This window comes from Mus pahari, chromosome 15, assembly GCF_900095145.1.
Source record: "Mus pahari chromosome 15, PAHARI_EIJ_v1.1, whole genome shotgun sequence".
Lineage (NCBI taxonomy): Eukaryota > Metazoa > Chordata > Mammalia > Rodentia > Muridae > Mus > Mus pahari.
In genome coordinates this window covers 4,269,948-4,290,688 of record NC_034604.1, presented here as the reverse complement: position 1 = coordinate 4,290,688, position 20,741 = coordinate 4,269,948, and the positions used below count along the sequence as shown (strand labels likewise).

The following is a 20,741-nucleotide window of genomic DNA, read 5'->3' as shown; positions in this document are numbered from 1 at the left end:
GGGGGCATTTCTAATTAGCTACCAGCAACATCTCATTTTTAAAATAACATATCCTAGTGGATCATAGAGTTATAAACCAAGGAGTATAGAGTTACATCGACTTAAGAAAAACCCCAATAAAGCGACTATGAATTAATGAAAAACCAAGACAGTGTGGCATGCCACAGGCCAACTAAATTATAAAAATATTGGTAGAACATGATATGATTAGATTACAAAGACCATAATTTGACTCTTACAAGATTCCCACATCCAAATCGAACTTCAACATCCCGGATAGTCATGTGGTTCTTCCCATAAACTTTCTGTTCACATGCTTATCTTATCTGAAGGCATTCACTCACAAGCTGTCCCTTCTTTATTTAGGGTTAAAAACTCACCGCCCACAAAGGCACCCTAATCGAACAACTGTCATATCAAATCACCTAGACCTTTTGTGTTATTTTTAATCTGAAGGTTCTGAGTTTAAATCCCAGAAACTACATGGTGCCTCACAACCATACGTAATGAGATCTGCTGCCCTCTTCTGGTGTGTCTGAAGATAGCTACAGTGTACTGTATAATAATAAATAAAGCTTTGGGCTGGAGAGAGAGCACAGGTCTTGAATTCAATTCCCAGCAACCACATGATGGCTAACAACCATCTGTACAGCTATAGCTATAGTGTACTCACATACATAAAATAAATCTTTAAAAAAGAAAAAAGAAAAAAAAAACCCACTGGATCAGTAAGCTTCAGAAAGAATTTTGTTTCTAGAAAATTGACTAGCAAGCAATTAAGAATCATGCTAATTTTACTGTTGGAACCCAAACTGCAAAAGCTAACACCTGTGTGGGTAACATTGAAGGTATTAAATTGAGTGGTTTCCTATTAACCAGTTCTACGTGTCTAGTGGAAGATCTTAAAATGAATGGGCAAGGAAAAAGCACTATACTTAATTCTAGAAAGAGAACACATTTCAGGGGCTAGAAAAAATGTTTCTGGTAAGAAAGCACTAACTGCAAATATAAGAATCTGATTTTGTATTCTCAGCACATATATTAAAAAGCCAGGTGTGACGGTATGTATCTGTGATTACAGTATTGGAGAAGAGGCGGGAGGATCTCTCAGGTTTGCTGGCCAAACCTGACTTCCTAAAGGTCATTCAAAACCATATATACACACACACACACAAACACACACACATATATTATGTAAAAACATACATACACAAACACACATACAAAGTGAAAAACTTACCTCTGCTCTCGCAAAGTTGCTTGAATTTCACATACTCGAACTAATGATCTCAAATTTTTTAACTCAGTACATATTTCTGACATGTGTACACTTCCCATATTATGGGCTTCTTCACGCAATCTTGATGCCTACAGTTAATAAATTGAAGCTCACATAAAATATGAAAATATACAAAAGAATGTAAGAACTTACACTAAAAGTACATCTATATAATCCCAGTACTCTAGCAGATGAAATTATTAAGGTATTAAATCCCAAGCCAGCTTCATGTTTACAAACTAACTTTCAGACCGTCATTACACAGAAGAAAAAAGGAGAAGGAAAAAAGTAGAAAAGAGGGAAGAAGAAGAAACATGACAAGAGAGAGACATACCTGTTTCTCTGCATGGTCTGCAGGCCACCCTTGAACATGTTTTATGAGATTATCATTGAAGTGCGCTGCTAGAGTAGGTGTTAATGAGCACGCAGGTCTAGCAGATGCATTCTGTGGTACAACAGTTGCAGTTGATGCATTACTACTACAAGTATGATTTGGACCAGGTGAGGGACTTCTCTGGCTACTGCAACACAAGCAAGTGAATATATAGTGGGCTTCTAGATGGCATGAAAAGTCCTAGAAACACTATGTATTCTTGAAAATATCCAAATTCTTAAAATATATCTACATCTGTATCTATATCTATATATATACACACACACTATCAAATACAACTGCTGGTCCAAAGTATATAGTGTATTACTCAACAGCCTTTGGAACATTAGAGTTTTTATTTAAAATTGAAATTTCAAACAACAGTAACAGTTAACCTCAAAACAAACACAAAGTGAAGGTCAAATTTTCAGTCACAAAAAATAAGGCGGATGTGAATATTTTATTTTATAAATGCCTAATTTTCAGCACATATGTGTCTGTTTAGTATCAAAATATTCTTGAATCAAGACTATGAAATAACATCAGGCAAAACAAAAGCATGTCACTGGAGGACTCTGAACAATTGATAGAATGGGACCAAAAAAGGAACACACTGAGATTAGTTCTCTTTGAAATCTGAATACTTTGTTTGGGCCAGGGCTTGGGGACACATGGTAGTGAAAACCAAAACCTCAATCACCCAAGTTGATTTCCTACCTGCTTCACCAGACTTGGCTCTCAACAGATTTTAGTAATTACCCTAAACTAAATTTCTGAAAGGATCTTCATCACTGAAGATATATTTAAGTAACACTGCATCCTCTAAACATTATTTAAAATAAGAATTTCCCATTTCAACATATAAATTCTGAAATACTTGTTCAGAAAGCAAGAATACACAAAAATCATTCAAAATGAACACAGAACACAATCATAACAATATGAAAGTGATCTGTATAAGGTAAGATTTAAAGACTTTAGGGATGTGTAACATCGATTTCAGAGGTGAAGAGTTTTTTTCTTTTACTTCATCAATACTCCCAAAACTTCTGAGTAGGCTACAGAGCAAATGATGATACCATATGCTTTCCTTGTGTAAGTACCATACATTTTATTCCCATCTGATTACATTTTAAAGAAGCCTATATTTGTAACCTGTGTGACTTATTCAGTCAAAGTCATCCATGGACCTGTCAACAAATTATTCTGTGATGAAGATCAGGTACATTATTGCTCAAACAACACAGGACGCCATATTAAAAATAAATAAGAACACCAACTAACCAACTAACCTTAAGCGCTGAAGACTTCGTGGAGAAACAGGATCATGACTCTGCTGCTTGTCAGCAGTTACAGGCTGCTGTGTAGCCGAATGTGACACTGGTCCTTGCTTAACTACTGGAGTACTAACCTAAAATGTCAAAATCTGGTGAGACAGGCTTTTTTATCATATGAGAAAATTAAAGAAATTCGTATACGAGTAACATTCTCCAGAGGTTAACAGAGTTCTCAAATCTTGCTTCACTACATTAATACTGGTGACACAAACACTTTCAGTTATACATATATCCAAACACCTATATTATAAGCGTAAAATTAGCAGTTTTCACAAAGTCAAATTAATGTTGCTTTGTGTGTACATTTGCCCATGTATGTGTGATATAAGTATTAGATCCCTTGGACCTAGATCTGGGTATCTACAAGTCACGGAAATTAAACGCTAGGATCAAAACTCCCAACTCAGTTTAGTAATCACTCTTGACAACTTAGCCATGTCTCTGCCTCAAAAGTTAAATTTTAAATCATTCTTTTTACAAAACACCTTACAGAAAAAAAAATCATAAAAGCTATTACTAATGCCAGCAGTTTTCTAATACAGCATTTTTAAATGATTTCTACAAAAATGCACATTGCCGGTACACAGATACTCTGATTTCAAGCACGTATCAACATGTTTGCAAGTATGTATAGTGAATGTATTCTATTTGAGATATCATAAAAAGTTACCCTATAGACAGATAAAACAAGAGGCCCATAACTGAAATGGTGAATAGACATCGGAATACATACATACATACATACATACACACACACACACACACACACACACACACACACACACAAACACACATAATCAATGTCCTAAACAAAAAAAAAAGATAGCTCAGAAATTTCCTACCTTTATCATTAAGAACAACAACAAAACACAAGACCAAATATATGCAAACTCTAAACTTCACTTACTCATGGATAGAATCTTAATTTTTAAAAATTAAAAGGCAAAGGCAGAACTCCCAGATTAAATTGGCTAGTCTGACTAGCCTTATTCATAATCTCTTGCTTCAACTGAAAGACACTGCATTAATAAATAAATTGATAAACAATTGAAGGTAAGTCCGCACATGTACTCACCAGCCTACATACATAAACCTATTAAAACACACACCCACACACAAACATCCACAAACACAAAAACAAAATCAGAGTGAACAGTGGACATGCTTAGATATATGATAGGGGTGAAAGTTGATGTAACATTAGTAAAATCCAGCTCTAGTCCAGTTACATTTCACAACTCTGTACTAAGTAGGAATTTATAAGTTTTCCTTACCTAAACATAGTCATTCATGCCCACTACTACAAAAATGAAATTTACATAAAAATTTTAGTAGGTGAAGCAAAAAGAATGTGATTCTCTAGCAAAAATTTTAAAAGTCATATTCTTATTAGAGAAGCTGGTTCAGCTTTAAAATGAAATCAAGAGAGAAAAAATTGCATGTCAACAATCCCCAAAAGAATAAGGAATAAATGATGAAGTACACAAAAGTAATTGAGATTCAACTCACCCTTGCTGCCTCATCTCAGCCTCCTGCCATTCATTCCACCACCACCTTATTCTCAAAGGGCATTTCCCGGGCCTATACCTGGGCCTATAGTTTCAAAAATGCTATATTTCTAAACATTAGTTAATTTCATAATTAGTACATTGACATACCTTTGGCTGGGATGAAACAGGTGGAGTACTAATCAAAGGTTTCATAGGGACTGTATTAGTTTGAGGTGTGCTTATTCTTGGAGACACATAGGATCTTGGGGATGAAGCATCAGACGTCAGAGACATTGGCGACTGATTAGATGGCTGGGCTGCAATAGAATGATGTAATTAATTTCAAATGACTCCCAAAATTTCATGTATGCAATGAGGTTTGCTATGTTACTCCACACACTGCAAAGTACACCCAGTTGAATCTATCAGAATGTGATGTCCTTACTGAATGAACAAAGCTTCCAAGATGGCTTCTTTTCTAACTGGAAAACTAAACCCATACCTATTCTCACACAGTAGCCTCCTAAGCATCTTTTGTTCATATTTACTCTCTGCATAAGCATAGAAATTGTCTATGAGGCTAGCCAAAGAGTTATAAATTTCTATCATTAACCTTGTATTCCTCAGTATGCTGTGTCTGCTTTGTTTGTGGACTTCTGACAGAGACCCTTATATTGTAGCATCTCCAGTTTTGCATACATTTGAGAAGAGACTCAATTAATACAAATGCATAAGTTATTTCTGCTTCCTCTACTCAAAAAGCTTCCAACAACAATCCAAAGCAAATTTCCATTGCAAGTATGTAAAATGTTTCAAAAAGATTGAGGATAGATATACTATAGTTTGATTTTTTTCCTTTGAATAAAATTTATCAATATTATTTATATTTTGATTAAAATATATGATGTATTATACATAAAGTCAGATACCAAAGTCTACAGTGAAGGAAATAAAAAGACCTGAGAACACACAAATATTGAAAGTCAAACAAAGAATTATAACAAATATTTTCTGGAACTAAAAACAAACTTTCCCTTAATTTCAAAACAAAACAAAAGGGAATGACAATGTTTTAAGTAACCCAAAAGAAAGAAAGACTACCTTGTGTAGAAAGCTGGGCAGCTTGAGAAATCAGCGAGGTGATGTTGAAAGCAGATGGTCCAGCAGTAAGAAACTTGTGGATGATAGACTGCAGGGAAGCTTGTGTTACAGCTGCTGTAAGAACTTAAAACATTCAAAATCCAATCAAAACACAGAAAGTCATCTTACATTGCTTAAGTTTATAGCTAACAAGTAGCAATAGTAAGAATACAAACTGGTTTCATGAAATTTTTAAAATGAAAGCTTAGCACAAACAATAAATCAATGGGCACAAAGAAATGGGAGCTGGAGAAATGGGACAGTGGTTAAGAGCACTCTTCCAGAGGACCCAACCCAGGTTCAATGCTGAGCACCCAAATAGCTGTAACTACAGGATCTGACTCCTTCACATAGAAAAAAAAAAAAAATGCAGGCAAAACAAAAATGCACATACAAATAAATACATTTCATATTTTTTAAAAAAGCCTTGAAATGGTCAGATGAAGAGAACAGGTTAACAATAAAGGTAAGTTGATAATCCCAACTCAAAAGCTGCCAAGACACGTTAAAAGCAGCAGGAGCCTATGCATGCTATTCCTTGGTGCTTTATTAGCAAGATTGAAGAAATGGATGCTGTTTCACATGACCATTTTTAACAAACCAATAAAGCCCTGTACACCAATACTCACCATGTTTTAAAAAGAGATATTAACAGCTGGCATTTAGGAATACCATGTATTTTTGATGCCCAAAAATGTTTTTTACAGATGGATTTATACAAGTTCAGACTGTTTATATAAAACATTTAGCCAAAAAAGAAAAAAAGTAAAGAACTACAGTTGTAAATAAATACACTGAAGTTGAGAGTAACAAAAAAACCAAGCAGTTTGAGAAGGCTTTTGAATGAATAAAAGCCACTTAGGATCTTCTATTATGAGAAAATGCATAAATAGAGATTTAACATTTGAATTGTAATGGCTTCAAATTAAAACCAAATCCATTTTTGCTCAGGCTTCTATGAGGTGTTGGTTCAAATACTTTAGAAACAGTAAAATAATAACAAAATATAATATATATATATATATATATATATATATATATATATAATTCATATGATTAAACAAACAAAAACACTAAAACACTACTTAAAACAAAAATCACTAGCAGTTTTACTGAGTAGCTAACTCTCAGTATTTCTAAGATCTTCATATGAACAGACTTGAAAATGTCTACAAACACTAACTCAATTATACAACCAAGCACACTGGAGGTGGACATACTAAAGTAGAAAATTCCAACATAAATTTGTAAAGAAAACTAAGAGTTGAGAATTTTATAAATAACTTTGTATAATGCAGGTAATAATGTTCAAAAAACTGTAAGTATGGGTATTCACCTTCATTTATTTTGGATATGTCCACGTTAGAATTATTAAGCTGTAGCGTGGCTTGCAAAGCAGGAAGCAACTGTCTAAAAAGATTTGGGTCCTGAAGTAATGGAGGTATTGTTGATTGTGGAACGGGAGAAACAGGTACTGCTGAAGCAGATGTTGGAGGCGCAGATGTAGGGTTCAGGCCAGAGGCTGAAGATGTGGAAGGAGTTGTGCAAGAATGTGATATTGATTTGTCTCCTGGAGCAGATTCTAAATGAAAGGAAGAGAAGGCTCATTAAAAAAAAAAAAAAAAAAGTTTCAACATCAGAAACTGAACCAACTATATCACAGCAACATCTTCTGTGTGCTACACTTAACAAACTATATTTGAACCTTAGGAAATATTTGTGTCTATAATATAACAGACAATTTTATAGCCCTACTTATCAGTGAGAAGTTAGAGCATGAAAGATTCCAGTTGCTTAACTTAAAAAGCTGATAATGATCTTCATGTATGATTTGGAAAAAAATAAATAAATAAATCAGTTTTTGGGTTATACACCAAACATAAACACAAGGAAGTTAATTGAAGATAACAAGGCTATACAACTTATGTGTCATATAAAAAGGCCAAAGTGCCTAGGACCACAGTAAAGCAATGACCTTAAAAGATAGGTATATCAGGTAGGTACCATACAACTCATGACAAAAACAAACTTTAAAAAAATAAATAAATAAAAATAAAACAATGAATGAGAAGATTCATAATATGTTTTATGGTGGTTAAAATTTAAAATTTTACAATGAACATTAATATCTATAAACAAGCCCTTTAATTAAATAGTGAAAATAAAGGAGAACCCCATTTTCTAGTTACTTGGTAATAAAAGATACATGACCATGCATGGAAATCTCCAAGTTCTTCTTATGTGTATATTCAATGCCCCTGAACACAATGCACCAATAGTTTAATCTTTATTGCATTTGACAAACTAGAAATGTAAGTCCTGAAGACTTTATCAACTGCTGATGAAAGAGAACACAACCAGCAAGTCATACAGAGTAATAACAACCCAATTTAACTGGTGTGACTGTGTGTTATCTTTAAAATTATGAGAGCTGGGCTACAATATTAAGACCCTGCCACACGCCGCTAGCTACATTTTATTAAGCAGAGAAAAATGCCAACTTAGAAAAAATGAACTTACCATATTAATACAATTTAAGCCAAACAACATACTAGATTCATATAGAGTAAGAGACTTAACATTTTGAAGGAGACTAAACTCGCACTGAATGTAACTCATGTCATCTAGAACGGGTTAAAATAAACTTCCTTGAAGTCTTTCACAGAGACTGTGACACAGACACACATACACATTCAATCATAAATAACTAAGCACTATTATTTTAGCTCAAAACTTGTAATAACTCAAGCTTACCAACAAGAAAGGAAAGTGTAACTGTCCCTTTTGTTATATCTAGTTAAACTCACAAAATATTAACCACGTAAAGGGTTTTTTAGAAATATGGGCACTTAGAGAACAGCAGATTAGACAATTCAAAATGTTCAGTTTCCCTACCCTATTAACACTGACGTAAAAAGACTATCACCAGGTCCTGAAGCATCACTTTCTCTAGGCACTCATTTGTAAGAATCATATACATGCTATGACTGATAAGGAAGGCTGCACAAATGAAGCCAAGAGTCCAAGTGTGAGAGTCAAGAGTGCTGAATGAGAATTACACTGTTAACTGACATGACCATAAACACCTGTATTTAATTCTAGAAACTAAAAGAGGAACTTTCATGGCCCCCAAGGAGCTGAGAATTGCTACAAGCTTGCTGAGTATCAGTCTTTTCACAATATCACTTGCATGATCAAATACCTAGGAATAACATCTTTCTAACGTAGTTTCCAAAACTATTACAAATACATTTTATGGACAAGCTAAGGAACTTATTAGCTTAGAAGTTCTGAAGTGTTTGTCAAACTCTGACAGACTAGAAGACTACCCCTTCTAAGCATTGCTGCTTTGGGTCTTTAGGCAAAGGAAAGAAACATTATTGAAATAACAATTTCTCTTCAGGAAAATATGTTGCCACCAAATTTGGTTTAACTTTAAGTCTATTACACCTTATACTTGTATTCATTCAAAATTTTTGTATAAATTCTAATTTGCAATTTTCTTTAGATCCTATCCCTTCAAAAAGACACAGTGCTATTTTATTTATTATATAAATTATTAAATCAGTACTTATATATTCTTATGGCATTACCCTCTCCTTTCATTGTTAGATTGCCACTGAATAGGCAGGGTAATGGTTTTGAAGACAAAAAAAATGTCAGTTTTCTTTGATGCTGTTTTGTCTAATCAAGAGTTTTGAAATATAAAAACCATCAAATAACAAACCGCAAAATGACATTAGCAACTATTACTATAAAGATTATAAAATGGAGGAATGGAGTATAAATTATCACTAGAGAATAGCCTTAAAGCTATGGAAAGCTTTAACTTCTAAGTTTAATAGGATTATTTACTAAGAATATATGTATATAGTTTTGTGAGACAGAACAGTGTGATCAGAAGATCAGTTGTTCCTAGGGCAAGTGACATCTTGCTTAAATTCTCTAGTCTGATTTGGGTATAAGTTAGTGTACATTTCTATACTCTGGAGACGGGCGGATGTAGCTGGGTCTGCGAGCAGCCTGGGTGACATAGTAAATTCTAAAGTGACATGAGAGTGATTCTACAAAATCCAAATCAGTGTTTGCTTCTGAATGCTAGCTCTTAAAAGACTGCTTATCAGTATCACCTTAATTATGTAATTTGTAATGAACTACAGAGCAGGGCATGCTCCATTTGTTAAACTATATGTCCAAAACAGAGACACCAATCCCCCTTTCTTTATACTTTTTACTCATAAATTGTGGACTTGTACTTCCACCTTTTGCCAGAGGGGGGAAGAAGTACATTCTACTCCTAGCTATTCCAAGCTACCCAACAGAGAAGACACTGGTCAAAATATAATTCTGATCCACACTTTTCTGGTCTGACAAATAACTCCCTGCTGGTATATGCTAAGACTTTAAGACTCGGGTAATAACACTACTGATTATTTCCTGTGGTGTTCTAACAGCACGGCATACAGAACACAAATATTTGTTTCTTGACCAACATATTATTAACAGAAATACAACATGGTAAGGTGACAGTAATAGCTGTTAAGTTCAGGTACAGACATATGTATGTGCACGCTTGAACAGAGACATGTATATGCACACACTTTTTTCTACACATATATACATGAAAGTTTGCAATTTTAACTTTCATTAAACTGAAAAAATCTAATTGATTTTTCCTAATCTTGTTCATCAGTCACAGTCTTAGCAAACATCTAGCACAGTGAAATTTACCTAGTTGTAAAGCAGCACTTTGGTATATTCCTTGCTTCCATTATGAGCAATTTTTTTCTAATATTCTTTTTACAAAGTTGTTTCTGTTACACTTTTCAAATGCCACCAAGTACAAGGTGTGCATTTTTTCCTGAAACTTTGCAAACATTTTTAAGTTGATCAAATATAAACTAACTGCAAATAACACTTACTTGGCCACACTAAGATATTCAACAATCATGTCTGTCTAAACCAATCTCTCAAGTTTTATAAAAATACTTAGGATCCTTAAAATATATTTTAAAAACAAAGAGCATAAGACTTAGGAAGGTCCACTTTAGTTAATGTATTCTTTTATGTCAGCAACAAAAGGGCACTACTGCCTAAAAACATAGTAAATCTCATTCATGTTTGGGAATAACATAAAACAGAATAAGGAATTTTACACTAAGTACCCGATTCACCCAGCATATCAATGAATGACTACTCCATTTCTGAACCAGATTGTTAGCTATCAGACTTAGTTGTGATAAGAGCTCACTATGAACAGGTCTGCTTTTAAGTTGCTTTGTGTTAGCAAAAACAACATAAAACACATCATACCTTTACTTACTAGATGAAAAACTTGCTAATTTAAGTCCAGTGAACTCTTAACATGGGCTTGTATATTGCTTGTTTTGTGGTTTCACAACTCTAGAAAGGACTTTACAACTAGAAGGGACATGCGAGCAATTAAGAAAGGTCATTGTGTGCTACTTGATTAAAAAAAAAAAATGTGTTTCTGGTATATCTATCACTTCCTGTTTGTATGTTAAGAAACGATAACTAAGAAATGTTCAATCTCACCAATGTGCGTGCGCACACACACACACACACAAACACACACACACGACAAGCTGACCCTTTGTTTCACCCTCACATCAACATAATTTCCTGCAAAACTGATGAGGTTCACTTTTCCCTACATTTCTGTCCTGAGATACACATAAATGGCTCTCTCTTAAATGATATGGCAACATTAAATAGATCTACACCTATTCAGAGATCCTTTAATTACATGAACAACACATATACTCCTCTTATTATATAAGTACATTTTAAAACCATGGCCAATGAAGGCATTTTTCCGACTCAAAACATATTACCAGGCGCCCTGCTCCACCATGTAACAAATCACAAATGTCTTACGGTTTGTCAAGACCCTGGGACAGAGCATCCCCTAAGACACACGACCAAAGACCCTGCTCATACATCATTTAATATGGCACACTACCACAGACCAACAGATTAACCTTATGTGAAGCAGCAACTCTAATATATATGTAATTGGGATTGTTTTCAGGTTAAATTATGAAGGCCTTATACATGAGGACTCTTCATGCTATGTATGTTGTCTACCACCCCAAGCAGCTGTTGCCACAACGTAACTTTTTGAGCATGCTAAGGTATGAAGGAAATATGGTGTAAGAAGGAAAGTTGTGTTGCAATGCTTACTTCCAGTTCTCAGATCTGAGGTCTAATTAGAAGTGAAGCGCGATTCCTTTTATTTTCTGTCTCACACTTTAGTGTCTGCCTAATACACAAGCAGAGGCCAGAAATTCCCGAACTACGAAGATAATATCCACAAAAATTGAGAAATAAATTTAAGTAAACGGGAATGCATTGTGCCATCTAAATTTAACATGTTATTTAAAACAATTAACAAACTAAATAAATAAATACTTGGTTTCGTTGTCAAGGCAAAACAAGCGAGAAGGAAAACATAAAACAAAAAATTGTTGAGTTCTGAGAATTATAAATTAAAAGAAAAACCTAAACTACTAATTTTAGACCTAAGCCTACCTAATAACACTCTGAAAAAGAATTTAGAGTTAGAGTCTTATCTGAGCCAAAGGACAGACTATGTTACAACCAGAGTTCAGCATGCAGCTGGAGCAATTAGAGCATACCTTTTCTCTCTGTTTTCTGTGCAGGGAGAGAAGCTGTGGGTGTAGGCAGTTTGGATAAAGTAGATGCTCCATTAGCATCAAATGATTTCTTTGGCTGGTGATCAGACTGAAGCGTAAATGGACTAGAAGGAACAGTGCTTGGGGTAGCGGTTGGATGAACCACTGGTTTGATGGGGTGCTGTACTGGCGTAGAGCTACTGTGAGTCTCTGCTCTTGGCAGTCTGTAGTCTTTGTCATTGTGTCTGCTTGTTTGAGACAAAATATTCTGTGGGAGCAAACTACTGGCATCGCTGGAATGCTTGTCTTCCACTGTAGTTCACAGTTCCCAAAAGAGATGTTGGAATGACAGAAGGGGGAAGAAAAACAAATGCTGTTAGAATCCTACGTCATGAACATCAGCTAACTGAACAATACACCTGAACTTATTTTCCTTCCCACAAAACTGCAAGCCCAGATAGTAGCAGCAACTTTAACACTGGTATAGAAAGAGCAATACAGCAAGAGTTTACCAACTATAGATATTAATCTATACTCAGATTCTAGTCTAACATTTTACTAAAAATAAAAAGGCAAACATTTTCTTGTTTCTTTTAAAATATCAATCACAGGGTCAAATAATTATCCAGTAGTTCAATTACAAAGGACCACTGGCTTTATTACTTCCAGACTTTTGAATACCTAAGCAGGTGGCTAATGTGGGCTCTAAAGTGTTTTATTGTAGATCTCTCAATGATACATGATAGTTTAACATATACTGAATTGTGCACCACAAACAAAACCAATACAAAATTTTAAATAATGCTGACAAGAGTAACATAATCATATTTCACATGTTATTCTGAAGAGATGTATGCAGGCATAATCAGAAAAAAAAAAAAAACCAAAAACGTGCTTATTGACAGAATGACTGGCAATAAACACTAGCATTTAAGCTCAAAAAGGAGGTATAGGAAATAGCTAAAACTCTGCCAACAGTTTAAACATTGGTACTTTGTTTCTACAAAGTAATACAAAAGGAGGAAATTTTTAAGCAACTATGTGGACAAATGTCATTTGTTTAAAAAAAAAAAAAAAAAAAACTCTAATATTCCAAAGTAATATCCAAGAAAAGAAACACCATAAGATTAAAAGACTAAAAGGATGTGCCCTTTGATCATGACAGTTTTGCAAAGACTGTCCACCAGTGAATATGCATGTCTTTCCCAATCCAAAGCTCTTCTGACTTTAAGATAAAGAAGGTTCAAAGAGCAGACACTTCTATGAGTCAGTTTACACCTTGCCACTATGTAACTACAATAGTACCTTTAATTTAAAACAGTGGCTCACCACCAAAAAGCCCTCAGTTGTAGCTACAGAAACTCTCTAATTGTCTAATATAAGGCAGCATGTTACACACTGAACCAATATTGAAAGTAGATCTGACTGTGACAGTGGTACCCAGGACCCTGTAGAGATACACACACAGTTTCATCTTGTATGGACCTAGCTCTAGTTTCTTGATCCAAAGACGATTCTACTCTACCTAAAACATCAGGAATAACATCATGCCTAACAACACAACACCGCTTAATTACCTACAATTTTTATTTCATTAACTTAGAAAATTCTCCTTTAGTTATATATAGTTAAAGCAAAACATGTAAAGGTCAAAGTGTTCAGAGGATGACATAAAATGATACTTCAAATACCTGTTAATTCAAAAGGACAATAGATTATAGGAACTGGGGAAGATGGAGCTGCCCCTGATTCCTAGGCAGAAGGAATTTACAGAAGTACCTCTATGTGCACCACTGCTCCCCACTCTTTTCAAGGCCATGGTGGGAGGTGTATGACTAGCTAATTTAGCAGGTATAGTAACCATTTAAAACACAGGACAGTCTCTCCAGCAAACATTTGGTCTGATTCAAAATGTTACTAGTGCTATAAGAAATCCCAGGGGACGATTCTCTGAGTTTAGAAGAATCATACTATTAACTCTAGAAAAATATCATCAAGATGCAGCTTTAATAAATACCAAAAGAAGAATTTATCCATATATTTCTGAGATTCAGATTGTGGTAACATTTCTACTATCTCTTTATTTGTAAGACTCTTCCCACTCTATTCATTTCTTGAAAGGAACACACTCCAACCATTATTCTACCCAAATGCTAATAAACACCCCACAGTTTTTGACAATGTCAAATAATTAAATGGGACACTGATTATTACTACAACACTTTATATGACTTAAGTGGAGAAATTTGACATAAAAACTAAAATCTTTCAATCATTACATAAAAATTAAAAATAAACATGTAACTATCACTTCAGCCACAAATCTGCTGGCTCTTCATTTGTACATATAAAATTTTAATTTTATTACACATATGTAAACTAGCTGAAAAATCCACCCAATACTCAAGACAGCAGACTACTTATGGATGGTATAATGAAGCAGAATGGTGCAGAAAATAACTTAACAGATGTAGAATCAAAATAAAAACAGATCCCAGAAATACTACTGAACAAGTAGGCTAGAACAATAAATAATCTCATTTTTGGTTCTAAACAGGTCTGATTTCTATGCACACATATATAGTAAACAGAACATGTACACTGAAATATTCCTGGGTATGAGATTAAAAGCTGAACATTCTAACTTTTATATAGATCCGCCTATGTTTGCCTCCCTAATACAGTAATTAATGGAGTACATAACCACATTAGGCTTTTCTAACTTTTAAGATAATAAATATTTACACTTTGAATATATGCCAACATATAAAAACATTCAAAAATTTCCTCATCTCTTATACATAATTAGGTCTCTTAGTGTCTACCTTTATAAACTCTTAACCTTAGAGAAAAATGACTTTAAAAGGTAGTTAGTATAGAAAAACTTCTTTTAAAAAAGTTATAAAACAAATAAATATATACAACCCTGAATCCAGCTACAGACCTATGGACTCATTATTTGTACATATATGAACTCAAGTTAAGGAGGAGATTTAAATCAAGATTATGAAATTAATGAAAGTCACCCAATATTCCTGGAAACCAAGGAGTCACAGACTTCCCTCTTTGGGAACTCCTAGCTTAAGCCTAGTGGCAACCACGTGGTTCAATTCAGCACTGTCTTAATTCTAGGATCTAGTTCACAAGCACAACAGCTTTCCTTGTTTCTTTTCATGCACACATGTCACTTGTCCATGTTCCTTGCCCACCAACTGCACTAGCAACAATGAACTATATGCTATTTAATTACTTCAAAATAAAAACCTTGGCTTCTTTTTGTTTGGTCAAAGTCAGCTAGTTACCTGAGGCAAAGGGCAACACAGGATTAAACCTCCACATTTTATGCCTTAAAATATAATGTTCTATAATTCCCTAATACTTAACAAATGAGTCACTAAAAATCAAGAATAATTTACTCATTATTTGAAGATTTAATGTTGCTATGTCACAAGTTCACACTAAATTTGCCATTAAAGAATCAATACCCCTTATTAAGAATCAATTACCCATATAAATGGGTAAATCTAAATAAAATATTTAAACTCAGTTTGTCATACAGATCAAGAATCCCTTAAACAAGGGTTGAAAAATAGTTTCTACAAGATTTAAATGCTTCTACAAAGCCTCAGTACCCAGCTTTATACAAATCTCTAAACACAGTGGAATTAACACTAAATACAGATTTAGATCTCAACTGTAAGCCAGAGACATGCTGAAAACACACCAGATGTACGCTACTGGAGGAGGGGACAGGGGGGTATAACCTAACCTACATGATGTGAACTCAGTACAAAGTCAGGGAAAATATCATGAAATTTATTTTGTACTAAAGAATTACTACCTGATGTGATTTTCTAGTATTATCATGAAAATAAAAAAAACAGAGAGTTTACATACACTCTCACATCATTGTGAGACATCCATTTACAAACAACATCCATTTTAGGGGACCATCTGCATACTGATTGCTTCTCATTGATAACCAAATTGACAGTAGTGCACAGTATGATACAGACAACAGACTAAGAATGTTTCTCACTAAAGGGGAAAGCTGTCAGCTATTTATTCTAACCCTACAGCCTAAACTGCCAAGAATGTTACCAATGTGTGCGGCTAGGGCTCAATTATTTATTTATTTATTATTAAGACTATAAGCTAATCTTTTTAAAAATGTAAATCTTGTTCTTTACCAAGTCTATACTATAGTATGAGCAATGAGAATCACAAAGCCTTCTATTCCTTCCACCCTGCACCTATTTCCCTTTCCAGGAAACTGAGAGTACTGAAAAGCCATTCAGCATAATAGAAACCAAGTATATTTTCATGCCAATTTATACATGCACATGGAACTTATAGTTAAAACAGACAATAGTAACAAAGAGAACATACTGTTTGGTAGACAACAAAAAGAAAGGAGAGGAAAGGAGAGTAGGGGAAGGGATGGAAAAGGAAGGGAGGGAGGAGGGGAGGGGATGGAAAAGGAAGGGAGGGGGAGAGGAGGGGAGGGAAAGGGAGAGGAGGGGAGGGGAGGGGAAGAAAACACTTACTTCCACTGGTGAACCCACTAGTGGCTGTTGCTTGCATCACCTCTCTTCTGTAATCCCTGTCTTTTGGGAAACTATTAACTGCCAACTTATTTGCTTCTTTTTGTCTCTGTTCTCTAGAAATAAAAGATTAAAAAAACATCATTTTGAGTAAAAATGACATTAAGTACTTGAGTCTCTGTACTAACTTTTCTTGTCAAATGTTCCACAAGACTGTACATTGAATAAAAAGAAACATAGTTTACAACTGAAGCTGGTCTGGAAGATGGGATACAGCAAACAGACTACTAAGAATGGTTCTCATTGAAGGGAAAACTGTCAGCTATTCACCCTACAAATTCCACAGTTGACTGTGTGTTCCCAGGCTACTAAATGGTTGCTCTTATGTCCAAGAAATACTTTTAAAAGAAGGGAAGATACCGAAATAGGATCATGACTAAAACTGAAAAATAAAGGGGTTTATTGTACAAAAGCTAAAGCTACTTAATGCCACAGAATGCCCACCTGCAGAAGTAAGTAAGGAGTATTACTTACTAAGTTAAAAGCAAATACCTTTCAAGCCACTCTTTTGGTTTCTCCCACTGTGAAACTTCTGTGCGACAATTGTAGTAGTATTTTTTTCCAGATGAGCTAATGTGCTCAGACCAATCATCTGCAGAATCGTAAGGCTTAAAAATACATTTTAAAAATTAGTCTGCTATTTAAGCATTTGACATGAAGTATTAAAAATTCTAATAATTTTCATACCAAACACAAATATATGAACAGAATCTATTAAAACCTTTATTCATTAAGAATATCTGTGAAAGATTATATTATATAGTATAGTATAATGTATATAGACTGTATTAAGCATATGAAGAACATGGATGGAATTAACAACTTGAACTTAGAAAACAATGGAAAACACAAGATAGCAGTATAATTCTGAAACTAACACTGCTCTTTTAAACTGCTCAGCTGGTCTTACACACAGATATTTGATAGGCCTGTAAAGTCATGATGAATTTATGACTCATTGATGGTTCCATGGAATTGGTGTCTAAGACAAAAAAGGCTGGTTAAAAATAAGGACCTGTTTAAACAACCCTATGGTATCTGGAACTTTCCTAGTACTTTGATTTTAGCTCTTCTCCTTTAAAACTGTGTTCAGAGGAGGCTGACACTAGCCAAGGAGTCATGTGTGACTGGAGACTGATCAGAGAAACAGACTGAGACTCAAGGCGAATCATCAAAGGACAGGCAGGTACATACCAGCGGCTAAACAACCAGTGTGCTTCAAGGAATATTCGGCAAACTGTCAGCTTATATTTAAGCTAGCTCCAAAGTTACCTAACATGTAACCCTCACTGGCTTCACAACAAGCCCATCCACCCACCCAACACGCACAGCCACGGAATGCAGGGTCTACACCACTAGTATCAAATCTCAGCTTGTTCAAATGGGATTATCTTATTTTATGAAATGCAAGACACTTTCACAATCAGAAATCAGTAAACTATCATCTCAACCCATTTCTAGTAAGGAGTTAATGATACACCATTGAGTAATGGTGTAATTTAAAAAATACCAATGTGCAATGAATGGCAGCCACACAAAATCAGCATAGGATATGGGGGTAAGGTGGGGGGGAGGATTTGTTTGTTACCCATGTGCACACACAAAAGCCTGTGCATGAGGGCTGGAGGCAGGAATGCCATGGTGAAGGTGTAGCATACTGTGGATTCAGTTCCTTTTCAGTAGGGATTATAGTAGGTAGCATCAGTTAAAGTTTGTAACTCAGACCTTCAGGGTATATAGCCAATGCCTTCTCTCCAGCCCTCTAGCATGGTGTTGTTCCTAAGTAGGAGTCCATTTGTTTTCTATCACTTTGGTTCTGATTCTGGTCTTAAACAACTAAATCATCTTTCCAGACCCTTTTTTTCCCTAAAGGAGCAAAGTCAGAAGAGCCCTTGTTTAAAGTCTACATATGCATGTATTTAACTTGTGGTTTTAAAATAAGTAGCATGATTTATTTCCTAACTTGACCTGGCACATTATCTAAAATTACATATTAGAATTTTATAATATTTGACTATCTATCCCAATGTTCTATACAACTATGCTACTTGACCAGAGGAAGATAAAAAAACCCACGCACACAATGCTAAGACCCGTCTTCCAATGACGACTAAAACAAGACAACCACCTAGGTAAAACGGACTGAAATTGATTTGAAGTTCTTAAAGAATATTTTAAGACTCATATTTTATGTTTTGTCTGCATGTACATACTATGTGCACAGCAGGTGCCCAGAGACCTAAAAGGTAGCATCAGTTACAGTGTGTAAACTGTTGGGACCTGAACCTAGGTGCTCTGTGAGAGCAGCCAGTACTCTTAACCTCTATCTAAGGCATCGCTCCAGATACTCTTTTATTTAGTCTTTCCTGTATTGTAAACACTTTTGGTAAGTTTTGAAATTGCAAATCTGTGTTTGCTATGCATTATATCCTTCATTTGCTCTTATATGAAATTCACTTTAGTAAGACACAATTTTATTATTCACATCTGACTTCAAAGTTCTTGCTAATTATGGCAAATTTATCCAACGTTCTGGCATTGCTGGCCTGTGCTACCCTGCCCATCAATTTCATGTGTCTTTTTAAGTGTTGTTTTATCTCTTTGCTAGTAAACAGTATCTTGAGCTCCCTAAGCTATACTCAACTTGTTGGAAGAGATGGATCCCCCCAGTATTAACAACATTATAAATTGATAGCATTTCTGTCACCACCATCTGGTCAACTTCCAATAAAATGAACGAAACTAAGTTTTATGACACCTTAGCATATATTTGATTAAAGTAATTTTTTGCTAAGTGAATAGAGAAAAAAACTCTCAATTGAACCCAACACTAAAAAGTATCCAGTTATTTCAATTAATCTAAGCCTGCCTAAGTATTTAAAATTATGTATGATTTTTTCTTTCATGCCTATGAGGACCAGGATATTGTCCTCACTGTCTAATAAAGTACAAAGTACAGAGCAAAGACTATAAATAAGCAACTTATGTAAATCTAAAATAAATTAAACCTTAAACAACATGAGGAATGGTATTATTTGTACTTCATATATAACATAGGAAAATAAATACATTAAGCTCCACACCCATTGAAATATTTTAAAAATTAAAAGACAACATCTAAGAATATTCACAGTATGCATTTTAATCTTGACAGCCCAGCATCATTTTAATACTTACTGCATCTGAAGTTTTGCTTGGATTATTGCTTGGATTAGAAGAATGTGAATTTGAACTATGAAGTGCACTGTGGTTGTGTGAATTTTCTTGTGGAGAGTAACTGGTCCCTTAAATAGAAATAAAAAAGAATAAGCACTGTAATATATATTTCATCTATTTTTTTAAGGCATTCCATTGTAAAAACTGGCTGAGTATCATAGCCTATGAACATAAATAAAAACATGTAATCCCTACTTAGTCCAGACTGGCTCTGAATTCATACAGCCTCAGCACAAGACAGCTGAAATTACAAGCATATGATATTAACAGCGAACACAATTCATGCTTCTCATACTACTGAAAATGACAGACATGGTTTAAAAATAACACTGCACAGTTAAGCATAATGGTGTATGTCTTTAATTCCAAAACTCTCTGCGCAGAAGCACTGTGATCACTCTAAGTCTGAAGGTACTCTTATGTACATAAGTGAGCTCTAAGAGAGCCAACAGCCAGGACTAATTAAGAGGAGTTTTTTGCAAAACAAAAACAAAGAAAAGGAATCATTTTGTCAGACTGTTTTAAAGGAAAAATGAAAGGAGTATATAGCCAGGCGTGGTGGCGCACGCCTTTAATCCCAGCACTTGGGAGGCAGAGGCAGGCGGATTTCTGAGTTCGAGGCCAGCCTGGTCTACAGAGAGAGTTC

General features: G+C 34.8%; 1 protein-coding gene across 8 annotated transcripts in view; it reads right to left on the bottom strand.

The window, feature by feature from the left end:
• Wac (WW domain containing adaptor with coiled-coil) overlaps positions 1-20,741 on the bottom strand; it is a 53,478-nt gene that overhangs the window by 3,756 nt on the left and 28,981 nt on the right. For 5 of the 8 annotated variants that reach the window (XM_021214366.1, XM_029547269.1, XM_021214365.2 and 2 more), the window contains exons 4-13: positions 20,057-20,163; positions 17,372-17,487; positions 16,823-16,935; positions 12,279-12,587; positions 6,956-7,201; positions 5,581-5,703; positions 4,648-4,796; positions 2,945-3,063; positions 1,614-1,800; positions 1,241-1,368 (exon numbers count right to left, since the gene is read on the bottom strand). In XM_021214366.1, the coding sequence (XP_021070025.1) occupies positions 1,241-1,368; positions 1,614-1,800; positions 2,945-3,063; positions 4,648-4,796; positions 5,581-5,703; positions 6,956-7,201; positions 12,279-12,587; positions 16,823-16,935; positions 17,372-17,487; positions 20,057-20,163 (1,597 nt within the window). The remainder of the gene's footprint in view (positions 1-1,240; positions 1,369-1,613; positions 1,801-2,944; positions 3,064-4,647; positions 4,797-5,580; positions 5,704-6,955; positions 7,202-12,278; positions 12,588-16,822; positions 16,936-17,371; positions 17,488-20,056; positions 20,164-20,741) is intronic. The other 3 variants (XM_029547268.1, XM_021214368.2, XM_029547266.1) reach the window with 2 other exon arrangements.